The sequence below is a fragment of the Dermacentor variabilis genome, chromosome 6 (assembly GCF_050947875.1).
Source record: "Dermacentor variabilis isolate Ectoservices chromosome 6, ASM5094787v1, whole genome shotgun sequence".
NCBI classification, from domain to species: domain Eukaryota; kingdom Metazoa; phylum Arthropoda; class Arachnida; order Ixodida; family Ixodidae; genus Dermacentor; species Dermacentor variabilis.
Genome location: NC_134573.1, coordinates 172,735,798 through 172,754,905, shown reverse-complemented (window position 1 = coordinate 172,754,905; position 19,108 = coordinate 172,735,798). Strand labels below are relative to the sequence as shown.

General features: G+C 46.6%; 1 protein-coding gene and 1 long non-coding RNA gene across 2 annotated transcripts in view; one reads left to right on the top strand and one right to left on the bottom strand.

Moving 5' to 3' along the window:
- The window catches only part of Zw (glucose-6-phosphate 1-dehydrogenase Zw), a 53,631-nt gene extending 48,470 nt beyond the window's left edge, over positions 1-5,161 (bottom strand). Inside the window, exon 1 of the mRNA XM_075696822.1 lies at positions 5,022-5,161. Within this exon, the coding sequence (XP_075552937.1) occupies positions 5,022-5,126 (105 nt within the window). The 5' untranslated portion in view covers positions 5,127-5,161. The remainder of the gene's footprint in view (positions 1-5,021) is intronic.
- LOC142585810 (uncharacterized) lies at positions 5,058-17,758 on the top strand. Its single transcript, XR_012829129.1, has 2 exons — positions 5,058-5,175; positions 17,622-17,758. It is a non-coding gene; the product is annotated as an uncharacterized LOC142585810 (long non-coding RNA).
- Positions 17,759-19,108: the final 1,350 nt, after the last annotated feature.

Here is a 19,108-nt window from a genome sequence, read left to right as displayed (position 1 = left end):
ATAGAAGGGCTCTCATGTCGGCCCCTCCCACTCGAGAACTCTGCCAAGGCCAAACATCATCCGAGCAACGCGTATACATAGAACCCGCTCGTGTACCTGCCCGTCCTTACGGGCACGATCGCTCGCGGCTGCGAAATTCGTGGCGCCAAATCCGTGCAGCGTTGCGGAAGCGGCTTTCAGACATGTCAGGAAAGCTAGCGTGCGCCGCAGTATATGCACGCGCTGTTGCGCGCGGCTTGCCCGCCGCGGTGGCCCCCCTCAGAATGGAATCATTCATGCAGTGGACAGGGCAGATATGGTATACTGCTCTGGGCAGAGGGACAGATAAAATCCTCCTACATATGTATAGAGCAGATGGAGTCATGCTGTGGACCACATAGGTGATCTTCCTGCTATGGAGAAAAGGAGAGATCAAGTGCTTCTACTGTGAGCTGGACAGGGAGAAGGACAAGTCCTTCTGTGGCAGACAGAGTGACAGTGCCGTCGTCCTTTGTGATTACTTCTCTGTCCTCGTTATCCGCGTTGCCCCCATGGTGCTTAAAGTCATGGTGCTTAATGCGCCCCTTTCGCCAGGTCAACTGTAGCAATGCGGCATCAATTAGACAAGCGCTGAAGCTTTTTTTATTACCAGTAGTGTGTTATATATATAAAAACAGTGAAGCATTAAATCACGGGATCCGGCAGTGAAACAGGCAGGAAAAATACCAGGATATTACGTATATGAGCGCGTGTGAGTGTGCGCGCGCTAAATACTGGTCGCCACCCTGAGGGCCGCCACTCCACTGAAGGGAGACCTTAAGCCCTGGTTGCCTCTAGCAAAATACATGAACCCTTCTGCTGCTCATCAGATCGTAGATGTCGGAAGCTAGGTCACAGGCCGCGGCACGGCTTCATTGCGACCCGACGGAACGCCCGGTTAATTGAGATTTACACATCGTGCGCTAAAGAACATAATGTGGTCAAAATTCATTCCGAGCTGTCCGCTGCGGCATTCTCTCCCCGTCCCCGATAGTCTGTGTCAACGTGGGTACTATAGAATCAACTCAATCTCACAGCGGGTGTGCCCTATAGGACGGCAAAAATCATCCATCCCCATCCGTCGTATAGACACGCGCCCGTTTGTTCAGCGGGAAGCACAAGATACGCAACGTGGGATCGAACTAAACACTCCAAAATCCGACGCTGCAAACTCCGACGACACCCCAAAATCCGACGAATTCGGCAAAAACCAGCGCTCCACTTTATATAGTCCGTAACGTTGACCATTTGCTCGCGCATTATCTGCCACACACTCGACTGAAACTGGCCGATTGGAAATGTAGCCCGACCAATAAATAGACCAAACGCGAGGTTACGTCGCGATGACGTCTCGCAACTTCCGTGAGACTGCGCGGTATTAATAGGATGGATGCTCTTTTCTCCTTCTTGTTCTTTATTGCGACGACGCTCGTCTCGTTGTTTATGGACGGACCTATATACGCTGCCTGCCTATGTGCGTAACAAGCCGCTCCAGCAATTGTGCCTTGAGAAGCACTGCATGCAGTCGCTATATAGATACCGAACAGTCGAGCCGACCGACCCGTACACGAAGAATTGGCAATCAATGAAAGGCGTTGCCCCACCCACCCACTGCCGAGATCTGGCGCCGATACGCGCGTTTATTTCTTGCTGTTCCCCCACCCATACGGGTGCGCAGACTGCGTGTCTCCGCCTCACACGGAGCTGGCATCCAAAGTTGTCCTGGCGAGGCGCGCGCACGCAAGACCGCTTTGCCCATTAACTGCACGAGTGCCTTAATCGGCGAAGGCTGGCTCTGACTGCTACATGCATAGGGCGGCAATGGACACATCGAAACATGCACTTCCGTCGACCAACGTGACTCGATGAACCTGCGCTCCAAGAAACTAGAAAATGGCGTTTTTTTTTTCTTTCTTCTATGTGTACGAGACGCATTTCTATGCGTTTTCAAATAAAGGAAATGCGTACCATGCCTCAAGCATTAATGTTAATAATTTTCCGCGTAACACACGGCGAAATTGATTTCTGATATTGTGAGCAGCCACAGGGCGAAACTGTTAGAAACATGCGGGCTTCTGTTAAGCCGCACTACAGAGTACCGGCTCGCTTTCGTCTTTTTAGTCCGGAAAAAACGAAATATTGACAGGTCCTTCAGCATTTGAGCATATTGAGCAGCCAGTCGTGTGCATTTGCGGGCTTCATTCACGCTCGGAAAAACACTTTTACGTAGCACGTATTGGGTAATACAAAGCATGTATTGGGGGTTTTTCATGTCGCTCTACAATTTTCGCATTGACACTGTTAATCTAATTATAATATTTGGGAAGTTGATTAATTAATTAGGACCAATTATCTAATTCGGCATAATTAAAATATAGTTTGAGTAACTCGAAGCGACGGCAAACAACGTTACCTTGGTTCTGTCCAGCTGCGTGGCAGTTGCATATTTTTAAGGTCTGGCTAAAGTTAGCTGTGACACCCTCTATATACGTATGTTTCACGGTTGAAACGCGACAGCTTGTTGACACTAGATATGAATTGAAAGTTGATTTCATTTCAGTACCATGAAATCATTGTACTGTAAAATTATGCTGCCGTAATATATATAATTCAAACTGCACTCTAGACACGGTTCTAGCTAGGGTAATGTTGCAGATAGGGTAATATTCAATACAGTTCTCGACATATGACTGAAGATATAACTACCGTGGTGTGCGGGGAAAGTACGTGCGCCTGGCGGACCTCGCACACTCTTGGAAAGGTGTCAATGTTTCCAAATTTGACCGCGCTCGGATAGCGCGTGGGCTTGTCAGCAGTGTATTGCTGCCAAATATTACGTTTTCTTTAATTTATTTTTTTCGCAGCGGCCGGAAACGACCATTGGTAACATTTACATACGCGGAAAGCAAGCGAGCGAGCGTGCGTGCGTGTGCGTGCGTGCGTGCGTGCGTGCGTGCGTGTGTGCGTGTGTGTGTTTGTGTGTGTGTGTGTGTGTGTGTGTGTGTGTGTGTGTGTGTGCGCGTGTGTGTGTGTGTGTGTGTGTGTGTGTGTGTGTGTGTGTGTTGTGTGTGTGTGTGTGTGTGTGTGTGTGTGTGTGTGTGTGTGTGTGTGTGTGTGTGTGTGTGTTGTGTGTGTTGTGTGTGTTGTGTGTGTTGTGTGTCGGCGTAGAGAAAGGCACGATCCTGCTTCATAAGGATGGTCGCCTTATGCTGTCATAAGCAGTGACCTCACTGGGCGTCTACTATGGGCGTGACAGCTGCGCTCTTCGGTTGTTCAGTTTCGCTTTTCTGTGTGGAACTGGCGGGAATAAATTGCGCTGTAAAACTTAGCAGCGTCAACATTTTTTTTTAATTTCCGGAAATGGTTATGAGCTCCTCGGACGGCCCGCTTCAAGTCTTTCATTGGGACCAATCGCAAGGCGATATTGTTTAGAAAGTTAGGTAATCGAATTTGCATAGTTACTTGTATAATTACTACATTGAATCACCTTAAAATGTGTGCCGCTGCGATAAAAGTTATCTAGATGAAATCATTTAATTAGTTTTCCTAAATTTAAAGGGGCCCTGAAACACTTTTTGAACATAGCAAGATAACGTTGTCGATTTGTTTGTTAACGATCGAGGCTCCTGTGAACATGTGAGCCAAATATTATTACACTGCATGCCGCAGGAAATTTACGAACTCGTGTCAAAAGCAATGAAAAATCGCTTGCTCTAGCTTCCGCAATGTCGTCATGCAGCGTCATCGCAAGCAGCTGGACCAACAACAGCTATTGGCTGATTGTGATGGCGAGGTCATCCTCAGTAATACAATTATTGTTCAGTTGAGTTAAATAAATGAAAATATACATAAACGTCTGCGACCTCAAAAAGACAGAAAAAACATTTCAACTATGCACTGCCGGCCTAAACACGGCAGTTGCGCTTTGCTGCGTCTGCTTCGCGTGGCGTCCGAGATGAAAAGTGCAGCGTAGACACCGCGGCCGCCATGGGTTGCCGCCACGAGCCGTCTCGCGTTCATAGAGTTTCCTACAATAACTGTTGTATGGAACTCTGTGCTCGCCTCGTGGCCTCCGAGATCCTCGCAGGACATTCTCGCGTTCAACCTTTATTAGGGGCCATCAAGGCGTTGCTCCCCTGCGCCCTCTCGCCCTCTTCCCTGTGTAGCTTCCAGGGCGCTTGCGAAATGAAAGGAGACAGAAAGCCACCGATCGGTCCGATAACTGCGTCTAACTTCGCTTGTGGAGGTCCCTGAGGCGACGTAATTTAATATGGTGATGTCATGCCACGATTCGTTAGAAAAGTGTTTCAGGGCGCCTTAAGGAATTTCGAACGCATTTCGTGAAAAACGCGGTGTAATGTTCGCGAGCTGTCCGCGCTTAGGGAAAACGCTGACAGTGAGACTATATAGTTAACTACGATGATTACTGTACTTTGAACTGCTTCATTTCAGTACACTGTCTTCTCAGTAGCGCATATGCGCGGACGCGTTACTCTGAGAGAAACCACGAAAGACAGGCACTGAAACGTAATTTAAGAGTGTTGTCGAACACCCGTAGTGACACGCAGATACGTCTATTACAGCCTCAGTCAAAAAAGTGTTTACCTTGTCAAATAGAACCACCGAAACGCTCTCGTAAATAAGCTGGCACGCGAAGCCATGTGAGTTTTAAGGATCAATGCTTAACTGCTTCCTGTACAGTAACCGAAACACCCTGGATACGATCATTGCGTCTTTTAGTTTTCTGCAGTGTATAATTAAACGCACTGCTTTTATCCTTAAAATGAATAGCATTTGAATCACGTCCTGGCCTGCCTATCCTACTCCTTCCCCTCCTCTCCCTACTTTGATGTTCGTGAATTGACGTTTGTGCCAACTACAGACAATAACTACGTGCTTTCAAATCACGCAGGCCGTGTACATTTCACAGCTCCCGTCCGCTCGCACCGTATGCTGGGCCCTAAACTGCCCTTGGAACGATATGGCCAAATCGCTGCGCGTACCCTGTCTTCGCTGGAGTAGGAGCTCTCTTCCGCTGAGCAGATGCTGCCGCTTAAGATGAAATCCAAAAGGGAGCCGGTGTCTTCAGTCGCCGCACGGCCAGCCATATACGCAGCCGCAGCCGCACACGCCACGCGGTGCAGCGTTGCCTGCAGTGTATGTGTGCTCTAGCTTCTTTGTCTTCTACCCGCGGGGGGGGGGGGGGGGGACTATTTTCGCGCCTCTGCCTTTAGACGCGTTGCCGCCAATTCAATCGCGCCGAACCACAGAGCTTGTGTACTATACGTGCTCCCTGCCGCGAAGGCTTCGCCGTTGCGCACGACCTATCGCCGCCTAATTGTGCCTTTGCGGGCACGCATATGTTTGTCCATAGTATAGTAGTAAACCTTATTTATAGGCGTTGTGAGTATTTTATCTGGCGAACGTCCATGCAAATGCGTTACAACGCTTCGTTGACTATTTTCGTATATGTGAGCAGAAATAAGCAAGAAGCCTAAAAGAAAGAAAGAAAAAGGAAAGCGGAACTCGTAAAGCTGTTGTACGTCTCTGTCGTTACCATTTGTGCTGGCGCTTGTTGGAACAGATGTACGCGATTGGCGCCTGGAACATACATATATATCGACCTATGTTTTTATTCGAACTTTGAAGGAGGTTTCTGCGCTGTTCTCGCCGGTCCGCATCCGTCAGCTACGCTTGCCTGTTATTTCGTACATAAAATAATAAATAAAGTAATGAAAATAGTCGTGTGTGCACCTGTCGTAGAAGCGAGTGAGCCACTGCGGAGGCGTGGACTAGTTTTACTGCTTGTCGGCTATGAAATGAACACACGAAACATGGCAATCATTATGCCAAACGTTTTATTGAATCATGCGGACAAAGAAAAAAAAATGAAATAAAAAGATCTTATTGTTGTTCATTAAACGTTTACCCCGAGTTATAACAGAAAAAGAAATTTTCAGGGGCGCTGTTGAAACGTGAAAGTACATGTTAAAACTATAGTTATTCTTGCGATATTTCAATTTTCTTTTAATGTTGTCGGAATAACAATTTAATTCTCTGTATGGGCTCTACTGTGCTACTTTCTTGAAGAGAATCGAAGAATACTATTTTAGTAAATCATTTATGTCATTATGAGGCTTGCCAGTATTTTGGCTGTGGATTCGGGGTCCAGAACCTTCATTTAATACAAAAAAAAAAAAAGAAGGAAACGAGAAGAAGAAGGGCAGAAATTATAGGTCGCAAATTTGACGCACTCCTTCACCTACAGTGATAGAGCTATTATAGACAGGGGTAATACATACGCTATCGATTCTTTTCCAATGCACTCTTCGCACACTTCGTCAGTGGTCCGAGCAACGCTCCGCGTAATATTATTTATCACCAGGGTTGGCAGGTCGTGAGCGATGGATGATAATAGGGTGAAAGGAATCAAGTTACATATACAGGGTCCTCAATATTTGGCTGCGCGTGTTCAAGAAAAAAATTTTTTTAGAACGATCGCATTTTGGCGTTGACTTCGTTTAATATGACACTTGACACGATTAGTCGTCTGTTTTTTAAGACAAAAATTAGAAATTGTTTTCGTCTATGGAAAAAATGGCGTCTGAAAAGTCTGCCCTGGCAGAGACTTGTTTTCTCACCTGCCGTCATCTGCAGAAAGTAGCGTTTCAGGGAGGGCTGCCGCGTGTTGCCCGCTCCTGGAACAGACGACTGCCCTCCCTGAAACGCTGCTTTCTGCAGGTGACGACAGGTGGCGAAACAAGTTTATGCTGGCGCCGTCGCGGCAGTTGGTTGGTTCTTTATTCTATGATCGCATCTCCATAAGCGCAGGCAAATTTCTACTTTCTTGTCAGAAACCAGGCAATTAACTGCGCCAGGTGTTATACTAAACGAAGTCGACGCCAAAATGTGATCGTTCTGCAAAATTTGTGGAAAATCAGTGCAGCGGAGAGCACGAAATCTTTTTTTGAACGCGCACAGCCAAATATTCAAGACGGTGTCCAAAACATGGCGACTGGGAGTGGGGGGGGGGGGGGGTGCAACCCAAGGTAACTTCTATTCAAATGAGGGGGGGGGGGTACTTTACTAGTAAAAATGTGAATAACGTCCACCATTCGCCATAAAAACGCGTAAACCCACAAAAGAGAAATTAAATAAGGTGTATTTTACAGGTACGCCTGTGCGATGCACCTTTACTTTACTTGGAAAACAATGAACTACGTCAAATGGACTTGCGCAGGAAGAACACTACCAAGAACAAGAAGCGAAAGTGTAAAATAACGATTAATTTAGTAGAATACAACTAAAAAATAACAGCAGTTGTCAACCAAGGCACACAAACCACACGGAGTTGGGTTACTTCACCAGCCAATCACAGACGTAAACAAAATCGTCGTCTTACTTGATACCTCCGGAGAGTCTGCTGTTCTTGAAGAGCCTTTTCATCGGCGGAAGCAATGAGTAGTGCAACAGATATGGGCAAAGTGTATGGAGTCTGAGCATTTCACTCTTCAAAAGTCTGCGGTGCCATTCATTTCACTGCTGAACCCGTTTTACTCATGAAACTGAAGTGAAACTTGACAATAAATAGTTGCAGCAAAGCAAGCATGTTAATTCAGTTCAATAAAGAATTAGGCTTTGGCCATTCCACTATAATAGGCGAGGCAAGATATATAAAATTAAGCGCTAATAATTTTGTTTTTGTGGTTACCGCCTTACTAGTCCTGCGCTTTTCGATTTTTTTCCTTTTGTATACTGGCGCATTCTCATTGATACGTATAGTTATGCAGCAATGAGCCATAATCGTTTCCTTGTGATCAGAGCACTCAAACGCAAACGTGTATATATATATATATATATCTATATATATATATATATATATATATATATATATATATATATATATATATATATGTGTGTGTGTGTGTGTGTGTGTGTGTGTGTGTGTGTGTGTGTGTGTGTGTGTGTGTGTGTGTGTGTGTGTGTGTGTGTGTGTGTGTGTGTGTGTGTGTGTGTGTGTGTGCGCTAACACGACAGCAGTACTTTTGGGAAGTCTACTAGTAGATACTCTTTCTGCACAGTCGTACATGCTAATAAATAATCTTTATTAATATTGTAATAAAAAAAATTAAGAAACAGTGTACTTATTGATCGTGAAGATATCAAAAAAGATATTCGTTTCAAACGTGATTCATTTGTCAAATACGCATTAGTCACCACATAGTTCTTGAACAAATCTGTATCCAGCAAAATAAAGAAATAAAACAATCAAATAAACAAGGAATAAACGACACGTCTGAAGTCACGCGTAAATCCGCGCGAAAAGTCCGTTTTAAGCGGTGGTAACTATTGAGTGTGATTGAAGATCTGTCTGGTGTACGGCACTACGATGCAGAGCTCTTTCTCAAACGTTAAAGACGTAAAAATAGTTTGAATGCACGCGAAGCCCGCTACGGCGGAGCGGAGAAATGGGCCCAGGATTAGCTCAGAAAGCTCAGATTACCCCTGCTGCCACCTGACGCAAAGCGGCGGCAACTCGAGAGCCATCGCGTATTGCGCGGCGCGTTGGCGAAGCGGCGCCGTTTGGCCACCTCTCCTTATTAACTCTATGCCTCTCCTATTCTACTGCTGTGGTCTCAGCAAATCTCGATTCTTGCTCCGTGATCTCGACTCAAGAGGTCATCTATTGGGCCACCACTGAGCAAATGTATGGGCTTCACGGAGCGTTCGCTTGCCAAGCGACTTTTTCCTTCATCCATGCCTGCAAACATACGCTGAGCAACGATGTAGAGGCTAATGGCCTTCGAGATTGGCATGCACGCATGATGGAGATTTCGGAAGCCATGCGAGATGGCTCCCAGTGTCCCAGTGTAGTTCAGCCGTTCGCGACACAATTTGAGAGTAGAAAAGAGCAGGGCAGCTGGTTTTCCTTCCTCCATGGTTTTCCCGCTCATGCGATAGGCTTCTGTCTGCCCTACGCATTACATGCCCGCTCAACTCCACTTTTTTAAATGTCAGCATTTCTATGCTTACTCAACGAGAAAACCACCCCTCATGGCCCCTCCAAGATCGATTCAAATAGGTCGCGAAGCTTCGGGCGAAAAGCGGTTCAGTACAGATTGCCACCGACATCAGCATGGGGGGGGGGTTATGGGCAGCGTTTTTAGATCTCTTTTGTTGGTTATGGGAGCAGCGATTGAAGCGCGACTATGTTTGGAGGGAAGAAACATTGGGAAAGAAAGAACGCGTTTTTGAATTCAAACGAGACACAGTTAGATTCATTCAATAAAAATAAAATTCCTAGTCATCTTTCTATATTCGTGACGAGTTAAGAAAATACAAGTTTAATTTTATTATTATTAATAAATGCATTTCTTTTCAGCGCCCATCGCTACAGGGGGCGTTGACGCCACTATCACTCGCAATGCAATGCACGTCTTGAAATGGGCAGAAAGGCGCACTCGTAAAGTTCACCTGTTGAAATACGCCCCCCTCACAGTTTGTGTTTTCTTGCTTGTCGAAGTTTGTCTGAAGTGGGTTACGACCGCCAGATAATTGTGTAGTTGTTTTCGTGAGACTGCGCTGGCCGACGGGCTTGGCATCCGACAATTGGATCAGCACTCTACACCTAAAGCTTTCGTCGGCCTCCAAAGAAAGTATGTTCCGTGCAGGGATGAGATTTCGACAACCGTACGGCTGGCCTCTTCCTGCATCGCTTTCCACGCTGAAAGCTCGAAACGCCCATAAAGTCGAATGGCGGGGCATTTGAATATATAGCTCCAAAGGAAGGACAACAAAGCAAATTTCGCGCCTTCGAAAACAAAATGACGTCACTTCTGCTTTTAACGGACATGGCGTCACATTATTTTTTTTCCGCCGGAAGTGTTCCCACCACATACAGATGGCGCCATCACCTAGAGGGTAATCTGGCGCCACCGTCTATGGGAGTTTCTTAAGGGGGCACCGTGCCTAGGGCCACCCTACCGTGCCGTCATGGGAATGACGGTATATGTGTCTGCGAGGCTCGTCTTGGCTGGTGTTGTGAGAGGCTTCGTCTAAAACGTGGATATGGCTACGCAAATAACGCGTTCTCAAAGTAAAATCTTCATAAAATATTTCCATTCACGCATATTGCATCTTTACTCACCCACAATGCATGACCAAGCGAAGAAAAGCAAGAACAGAAGACCAACTGTTTCAAAGCGAGCGCGAACCTTGTCGTCTGTCCTCCAACTTTAGCGGCCCGCTGATACTTTTTACGTAACATGTAGTCGTACACACAATAAAAAGTTCTCATAGTTAAACAAAACCTGTTTTCGCGTAATAATAAAGCTAAAACAGCTTTTCACGTGCTGTTCTAGTAGAAAATGAATCATTGTGACAGACGGAACGGTACTTGCCAAGCGCGTCTTCAAGGTGTCCTGTCTCTACGAGAACGATGCCAATCCGAATCCACAATATACCGGCATTCCCATGCACACCACAGCGCAGCAGCGCCAGATTTCCCTCTACGTAATGTAGTGAGAAACTCTATGAGAAACCCTATGGCCATAGAGTTTCATATTAGTATACCTAGAGGCAAATCTGGCGCTGCGATCGTTCAACCATCATGGGAATGATGGGAAGTACAGGCTTCGGATTGGCATTCTATTGACTAGCGAACTAGTCTACAAGTATTTTTTGGAAGTTTTGGTTTCGTCCCAAGCGCAATTGCTATAACCTGCAGTGGGACAGTGCAACGCAAACCTCTCTGCCTTTGTACTGTTGCCCGAAGTGGTGACAGCGCGCTGGGCCAGCGACTGGGACGATGTTTGTGTCGCGGTGTGGCGTCGAAGCCCTGAAGAGAAAGCGGCGGCTTCCTAAACGTTGAAAGAACATGTTTTGAGCGTTTGCACCTTGGTTTGTTAAGTGGGTTAGGTTGGCACTGTAGCGTTACTTGCTTTATGAAACTTCAGAATAGGAAAAAGAAGGCACTATTGATACAAGACATATACAGTTGTACTTCTAGTGGCTTGACAATCAAATTTTATTGAATGCTTCATTATGCATTGCTCGTTTATGTGCTCATTGAAATGCGTGTTTTAGGTCTTTGAGAACACAAACTTACTTGTGGTAGGAAAGGTTGCTGCTTCCCGGCTGTAGTCTAGTGTCGCAAAATGGGTACGTGCAAAGCCACGCCGTAACGCTTCGGAAGCGGTACGTCAATATAACATATGATGAAGCATACTCGTAGGAGGCCACTAGCATCCTAGCTAGCACTGCAGCAGATGTGCTTAAAATAATTGAAGACGTTCAGCAATCGTGATAGTCGACGCAGCCTTTCGAAAGGGCGAGAGAGCTTGAAGTGCCTGTCGTCTGCGAGAAAAGTCAGGTGTTTGCAGCGAGCAGGCGTCGTAGCAGACGACACTTGTAGCATTTCGCTCAAGGGCGCAACGCTTTGTCACAATACAACATTTTTATTTCCACAAATACTTGATGAGTATTTTTATATAAGTACATGCACGGTTGTTTTGCTGTTGCAAAAATGAATAAATAATTATTCTTTGGCGTTAAATGGGGAACAGAATCGCACAAGTATGCATACCCTGGTGTGTCCTGGTGACAAACCATAGTAAACCATGCTTCCATCTCAAAGTCATACAAAGTTTATGTAGCGTGTTGTACATCATATAACATACTGCAAAAATAGAATTAGATTTTACGCGATAATATTTGAGTATAGCTTCGTTTACTGCGCCGCAAGCAAACGATACTACTCTAAAGATCGAAGTCAATCCGAAGCCTGTACTTCCCATCATTCCCATGTTGGTTGAGGCAACGCTCAGGAGAGCCCCGTAGACACTAGCGCCACATTTCCCTCTAGGGTACTTATTTAGAAACTCTATGGTCCCGACCGTCAGCAGCAGAGCAGCCGAACGTGGCACTAAAAATTTATCAAGCATGACAAGCACCAGCGCGAGAGCGAGGGTGCGGAGGAGAAGTTTGACGTCCCTCGGGGCATAGAGTTTCCTACAAAAATTACTAGAGGGAACTCTGGCGCTGCAGTAATTGTTTGCGGTTGTTTGCTTTAAATCAGGGGTACAATCAGGACTCGACGGGAACCAAAGGTCAGTGGGTCGCCTCGCATTGAGCGCTCACGGGAAGACTACAAATGAAGCTGTGCAAGGGGATATGGGCTGGACTAGTTTTGAAGTGAGGGAAGCTCGCAGTAAAATTGAGTATGAAGAACGGCTGAGGAATATGGAGGAAAGTAAATGGGCTGGGAGAGTGTTCAGGTATCTGTACAGGCAAAACATTGATTCACAGTGGAGGAAAAGAACTAGGAAGCTTACCAGCAAGTATGCGGCCTGTGGGGTGGGCAACACAGCAACAAAGAAGGTCAAGCGGAAAGTCAGAGAGGCTGAATTAATCTCATGGGTGGCGGCAATGGAAAAGAAACCTGCCATGAGTAACTACTTAAGGGGAAAAACGAAATTAGGAAAGAAACCATTTATGATAACTCAAAGGGAAGCTCATTACTTTTCGAAGCGAGATCGGGATGCCTTAGAACACGCACCTATAAAGCGAGATATAAGAAGGAAGAAGAAGCATGTGCTTGCTGCGGTAAAGCTAGGGAAACGACGGAGCATATTTTATTAGAATGTGAAGACGTCTATCTAGCGGTCGATTTAGGCACCACTGGCCTCCTTGAAGCCCTTGGGTTCAGCGGGAGCAGTGGTAAAGCAAACAGGTCCGCAATAGACATCAGTAAGAGGCGATTGGAGGATTGGTGGAAGAAAAGTAGGGAAACGACAAAAGACGGAGACGTACAAAAGCACAGTTCGCAATAGGGTATCAGAAAATTTGGACGTGGTAGTTCATAGTGTTTTTTTTTTCATTGGTTAATCTAGGTAGGATATTAGGCAGCATTGTAGCAAGAGCTTGGTGGCGCAAGCCACCGCCCCGTTCCAAAGGGGACGCTCATAACATCCATCCACCCATCCATCCGTTGTCCTACCTTGGGATAGGGTGGCTAGAAGGGGAGGTGTGAATACCGGCGGCGCAAACGTGACCCCACAGCGCACCGATGCCGCGGGGCGGCGCTGTTGACCAAGGCGGGGTTGACCAAGGCGGGCTTGAGGTTTAGCAAAGAAAAATCAGCAGTCATGATTTTTAATGGTAACAGTTGCGGCGAGCATAAGATACAGGAGGCCACGCTGGAGATAGTCGATAAATACAAGTACCTTGGGGTGTGGATAAATAATGGCATTGAGTATCTGACAGAGTACGAAAAATATCTAACGACTAAAGGTAACAGAAGTGCAGCGATTATGAAGAGTAGGGCACTGTGGAACTACAATAGGTACGAGGTAGTACGAGGGATATGGAAGGGGGTAATGGTACCAGGCCTGACTTTTGCCAATGCAGTTCTATGTATTAGAACAGAGACCCGGCAACAGTTGGAAATTAGGCAACGTGGTTTGGGTAGGCTCGCTCTGGGAGCACATGGCAAGACACCAAATCTTGGAGTGCAGGGGGATCTGGGATGGTCTTCTTTCGAGGGCAGAGAGGCTAGTAGCAAGATAGCATTTGAGGAGCGATTGAGAAAAATGGGGGAAATTCGGTGGGCTAGGAAGGTTTTCAGTTACTTATACACGGGGAATGTTGACACGAGGTGGAGGAAGCGAACTAGAAAATTGACAAGCAAATACTTGGGCAGTAGCGGGGGAACAAGTAAGGAATCATCTGTCAAGAAAAAGGTTAAGGAGGCAGAGAGGGGTATGTGGAGTACAGAGATGCAAACCAAATCGGCATTGGAGACATACAGGACGTTTAAGCAAGAAATAGCCAAAGAAAATATTTACGATAACTCTAAGGGAAGCTCATTGTTGTTCGAAGCCAGGACAGGTGTACTGAGGACTAAAACGTACCGAGCCAGATACCAGGAGATAGATTTGGTGTGCGAGGCGTGTAGAGAGGAGGAGGAAACGGCGGAACACGTGATACTTGCTTGTAAACAACTTCACCCTGCAGTTGAATCTAACGGGGAACTATTCAAAGCCTTGGGTTTTAAAGACAGTGAAAGTAGAATAGACTTTGAACAGGTAGAAATAACTAAACGGAGGCTATCTGATTGGTGGACAATATCAACGCAAAAGTAAAGGAGTAAATACATACATAGAGTTTCTCACTATAACACCTAGAGGGTAATCTGGCGCCACCGTCTATGGGATTTTCTTAAGGGGGCACCGTGCCGTCATGGGAATGACGGCATATGTGTCTGCGAGGCTCGTGTTGGCTGGTGTTGTAAGAGGCTTCGTCTAAAACGTGGATATGGCTACGCAAATAACGTGTTCTCAAAGTAAAATCTTCATAAAATGTTTCCATTCACGCATATTACATTTTTACTCACCTACAATGCACGACAAAGTGAAGAAAAGCATGAACAGACGACCAACTGTTTCAAAGCGAGCGAGAACATTGTCGTCTGTCCTCCAACTTTAGCGGCCCGCTGATACTTTTTACGTAACATGTAGTCGTACACACAATAACAAGTTCTCATAGTTAAACAAAACATGTTTTCGCGTAATAATAAAACTAAAACAGCTTTTCACGTGCTGTTTTAGTAGAAAATGAATCATTGTGACAGACGGAACGGTACTTGCCAAGCGCGTCTTCAAGGTGTCCTGTCTCTACGAGAACGATGCCAATCCGAAGTCACAATATACCGGCATTCCCATGCATACCACAGCGCAGCAGCGCCAGATTTCCCTCTAGGTAATGTAGTGAGAAACTCTATGAATACATAGGTATGCATGCATATAGAACCATTAAAGGCTAGGTGGCGCGTGCCGCCGCCGCCCGATTCAAAGGGTTGAGCCACAATCATCCATCCATCCATCCATCCGGGTAAGCACGCAGCCGAAATGAGCGCCTCGCCAGCCTCGCGTCGGCTGCATCTCTACCATCGAAGTGAAAGTGAGCCCGTTTCGGGTATCGCGCGCTTTCTGCGAGCGTCAAAGAATGAATCTTTATCATGACAAAAATGTTATGTCAGCCCACATCGTTACTCCTGCGAAATTTTACGGGCCCAGTTCGCACTGTATCGAGATTCAAACGCGTTTCGTCTGTGCGCATTTCGTGAGCTGGCTTTGGGTGTTAGGGGCTAATGGGGGGCTTCGAAATAATTTCGACCACTTAGGGTTCTTTAACGCGCACTGACATCATACGGGCCACGGCGGCCGCATTTCGATGGGGGCGAAATTCGAAAACATCCGTGTACTTAGATTTAGGTGCACGTAAAGAACCCCAGGTGGTCCAAATTTCCGGAGTCCCCCACTACGGCGTGCCTCATAATCAGAAAGTGGTTTTGGCACGTAAAACCCCATAATTTTTTTGACATGATACGGCGCACAGGCGCCTTGCATACCGCCTCCCTGAAAATGCGACCGTCATCCTCGAGAGCAGCAGTCAATCACGCTATGCGTGCCGTAAGACCTGTAAACTGCAGACATTACCTGATAACGTCTGGACGTGTTTACAAACCACTTTTTGTCTGCGCTTGCAGACCTGTAGCATGTCATTTTGACGCTCATATAAGCAATTTACTATGATTGCAGACGGTGAAGCAACAGATCTGGTCATGAAATCGTTTATTTACAAGTGAGGAAAAAAATTTACAACACACAAGGTTTCAGTGTTTTCCGTTTCTTGTCTCTGCTCTGCTGATTGACACCTTTAAGCAAAAAGTGAATCTTTAAATAAATTATGGGGTTTTACGTGCCAAAACCACTTTCTGATTATGAGGCACGCCGTAGTGGGGGACTCCGGAAATTTCGACCACCCGGGGTTCTTTAACGTGCACCTAAATTTAAGTACACGTGTGTTTTGGCATTTCGCCCCCATCGAAATGCGGCCGCCGTGGCCGGGATTCGATCCCGCGACCTCGTGCTCAGCAGCCCAACACCATAGCCACTGAGCAACCACGGCGGGTAAAGTGAATCTTTGTGAGGCAATAAAAACGTATAACTGAGGCTGTCAGGGTAGCAGAATGGTTTAGGCAACCAATCTTTAATGTTTAACCAATTGACTGTAAAATCTCGGCCACAGCTTTGGCATGCCAGCGTGTTACACTGAATTAAAAATTGTGGGGTTCTACGTGCCAAAACCACTTTCTGATTATGAGGCACGCCGTATAGTGGAGGGCTCCAGAAATTTTTACCACCTGGAATTCTTTAACGTGCACCTAGATCTAAGGACACGCGTGTTTTCGCATTTAGCCCCCATCAAAATGCGGCCGCCGTGGCCGGGATTCGATCCCACGACCTCGTGCTCAGCAGCCCAACACCATAGCCACTGAGCAACCACGGCGGGTGTTACACCGAATAAACGAGTGAGTTTGTTTTCAAGGGCATTGTCCAGCTTACAGAACGATTCTGAGGGATATAAAATGCCCTCAAGGTGCCACTCTTTGGATGCCTCTGGTGGAAGCTCTCTGGGGATATTGCCTTTATGGTGCTTCGCAGTCTTCACAATGTGTGGGAAAAACACGCCTTCTCGCCACATAACCTGCAATGTAATACACTAGCCGTGCGTCGCTGCGGTGCTCAACATAACTTTGGTGGTCCACAGCATCTCGCCCCCTAATGACGGAATGTCGGGAGGAACACTCCAAAACAGGCGACGAGACCAACTGACAGTGGAGGGCGCAGGCCAGCGGGGGAGTATCACGCCGTAATACCACGCCGCGAGCAGCAGCGCCACGTTCCCCCTGGTGACATCGGTGCGCAAGGGGGTCATGCGCGCCCTCCCCTTCTAGCCACCCTACTTGGGAATGATGGGAAGTACATGGATTTGTCTGATCTTCGTGCTTGTGGATTCAAACGTTCTTGTGGCTTTGTATATTACGGTATATAAATCTTATTGTCGTATATTTCCGCGCAATCTATATTCTTCGAAGTGCAGAAGACGCCGGGAACGCGTACAATTGCTATTACTTGCAACGATTGAGCTTGTCCATGTGGCTAAATCGAAACACGCCAAGCGTCTCAAGGCACTGGCATGCCCGTGATAAATTCATAAGGGCGTTTCATTCGCTTGTCGATACATGCGTCCGTGGCTTAATGGTTTCAATATCAGGCTTCTGTGTTAGAGTCCCTGTGTTCGAATACTGTCATCGGGCAATTTTAATGATGTTTATTTAATTATTTATTGCGCAATATACTGTTGAATATGACGAGTTTACAAAGTCACAAAGCCGTTTGAAGCCAAAAAGACTAAGTTTAGGCAAATCCATGTACTTCCCATAATTCCCATGCTGGGACAACCGCTCCCATTGCAGCTCCCGTAGAGACTAGCGCCAGAGTTCCCTCTAGTAATTTTCGTAGGAAACTCTATGCCTCGGGGTACTCTGGTCGGGAGCGCGCCAAGCGTGATAGCAGCGCCGGCCCCGCAGCCGCTCCGGCCGCCTTCGCCGTGGTCCATTTTAATCTGTCCGCGACTGTACATGCCTATAATTATTTTGTTAGGATGTAAAGTGTCTCTTGGCATTTCGGAGCTCTATGAAAAAGAACAGAAAACGTACCCGCGTTGACAATTATTATTATTATTATTATTTTTGCAAGACCCTGACAACCAGCTACGGTTGGTGAACAGGGCTCGGACGGCGGCAGCAGCCATGGCTACCCGGACTGAGGAGACCTACCACCTTTGGGCTCAAGAAGCCTGGTCTAGCAATAAAGTTTATTTCTCTATCTCTCTATTGCAGTGAATCGTGCAGTATTCATTGTAGTTGTCATGGCTCTAAACGTTTTGTTGATTAAACACGCAGTTACTTCATTCCCTACATTATTTACGTACAGTTCTGAACCCACAATGAAAGGTTGTTTTACCCTGCGCTAAACTGGCACCCATGCTAAGCAGCTGCCTTCCTTGGCCAAAGGCATCGAACCGACGACAACTCGTGCTTAGCACGAGAAGGCCATTGTTCAATGAGGCTACTGTTGAGGGGTCGCTGCGCAAAGCAAAAACAAAACAATATTTAAATAAAGTTATGAAAAAAATTAGGAAGTAAAGAAAATTAACTCTATATACTACCGACCATACCAACGCGAAAAAAGCGGGTGGTGGGATCAGATGGACTAATCTTTGGTAAATGAAGTTTTCAACAAGGAATCGAAATATATTGAAAAGTGCTATTTGTGATTAGGTGCTTCATGGAATAATTTTGTCATGATATTTCTTGCGGTTATGAAATCTTCATGCGTGTGATTTTCTCGTCCCAAATCTTTCGCGATGTCTTTTGCGCCGAGTCATTCAGAGTAGAGGAAGAACGGCCTTCTATTAACTGAGCTCTTCGTTCTCCGCCTCTCTATTACGTTGCCAACAAAGACAGAATGCTAGCGTTTTGGGACACCTACATCCGGAAAAAGCACAAGTGGCGCAAGTGGAGTGGCTGTGGGGTTCCGCTGCTCAGCTTCAGGTCGAGGGTTCGATCGCAGCCGCGGCAGTCGCTCTTCGATAACGGCCGAAATGCAAAAACGCTCGTGTGCTTGGTCTTAGATGCACGTGAAAGAACCCCAGGTGGTCAAAATTAGCCCGTTAGTGCCCCTGTTACGCCATGTCTCAAAATAAGATCGCGTTGTTCGGGCACACAATTGAAGCTATAGAATATAATTTTTTTTGTTCCAAGAAAAACGATGCGGCAGGAGCAGACGACTGCGCGTACAGACAACTCGACACATGTCGCGGCGCGCGCTCACGAATTGCAAGTCATGCTCGCTGCCGGAGCCCAACGCGAATGTGAAGGCGGCCACGGAACCTGTATGACGGAACCGCGAAGATTCCGTCAGCGGGTTATAATATCCATAAAACAACGGCGACAGCGCTAACGCCAATGCATGTCCAAGAACACAGTGGAAGCATGTGGAAGCTTCTAGAACATTCCGAGCTCGGCAACTACGCAGGCTGCAACTTTTTTTTTTATTCCTTTGGTTTAACCATCGCCCTCGCGCCAGTCGCGGTGATAACAGCGGCACGGCGGCTAGCGAGCCGGTGACGTAGATCGACAGACCAATGAGAGAAGAAAAGAAATTGTCCGGGCGTATCAACG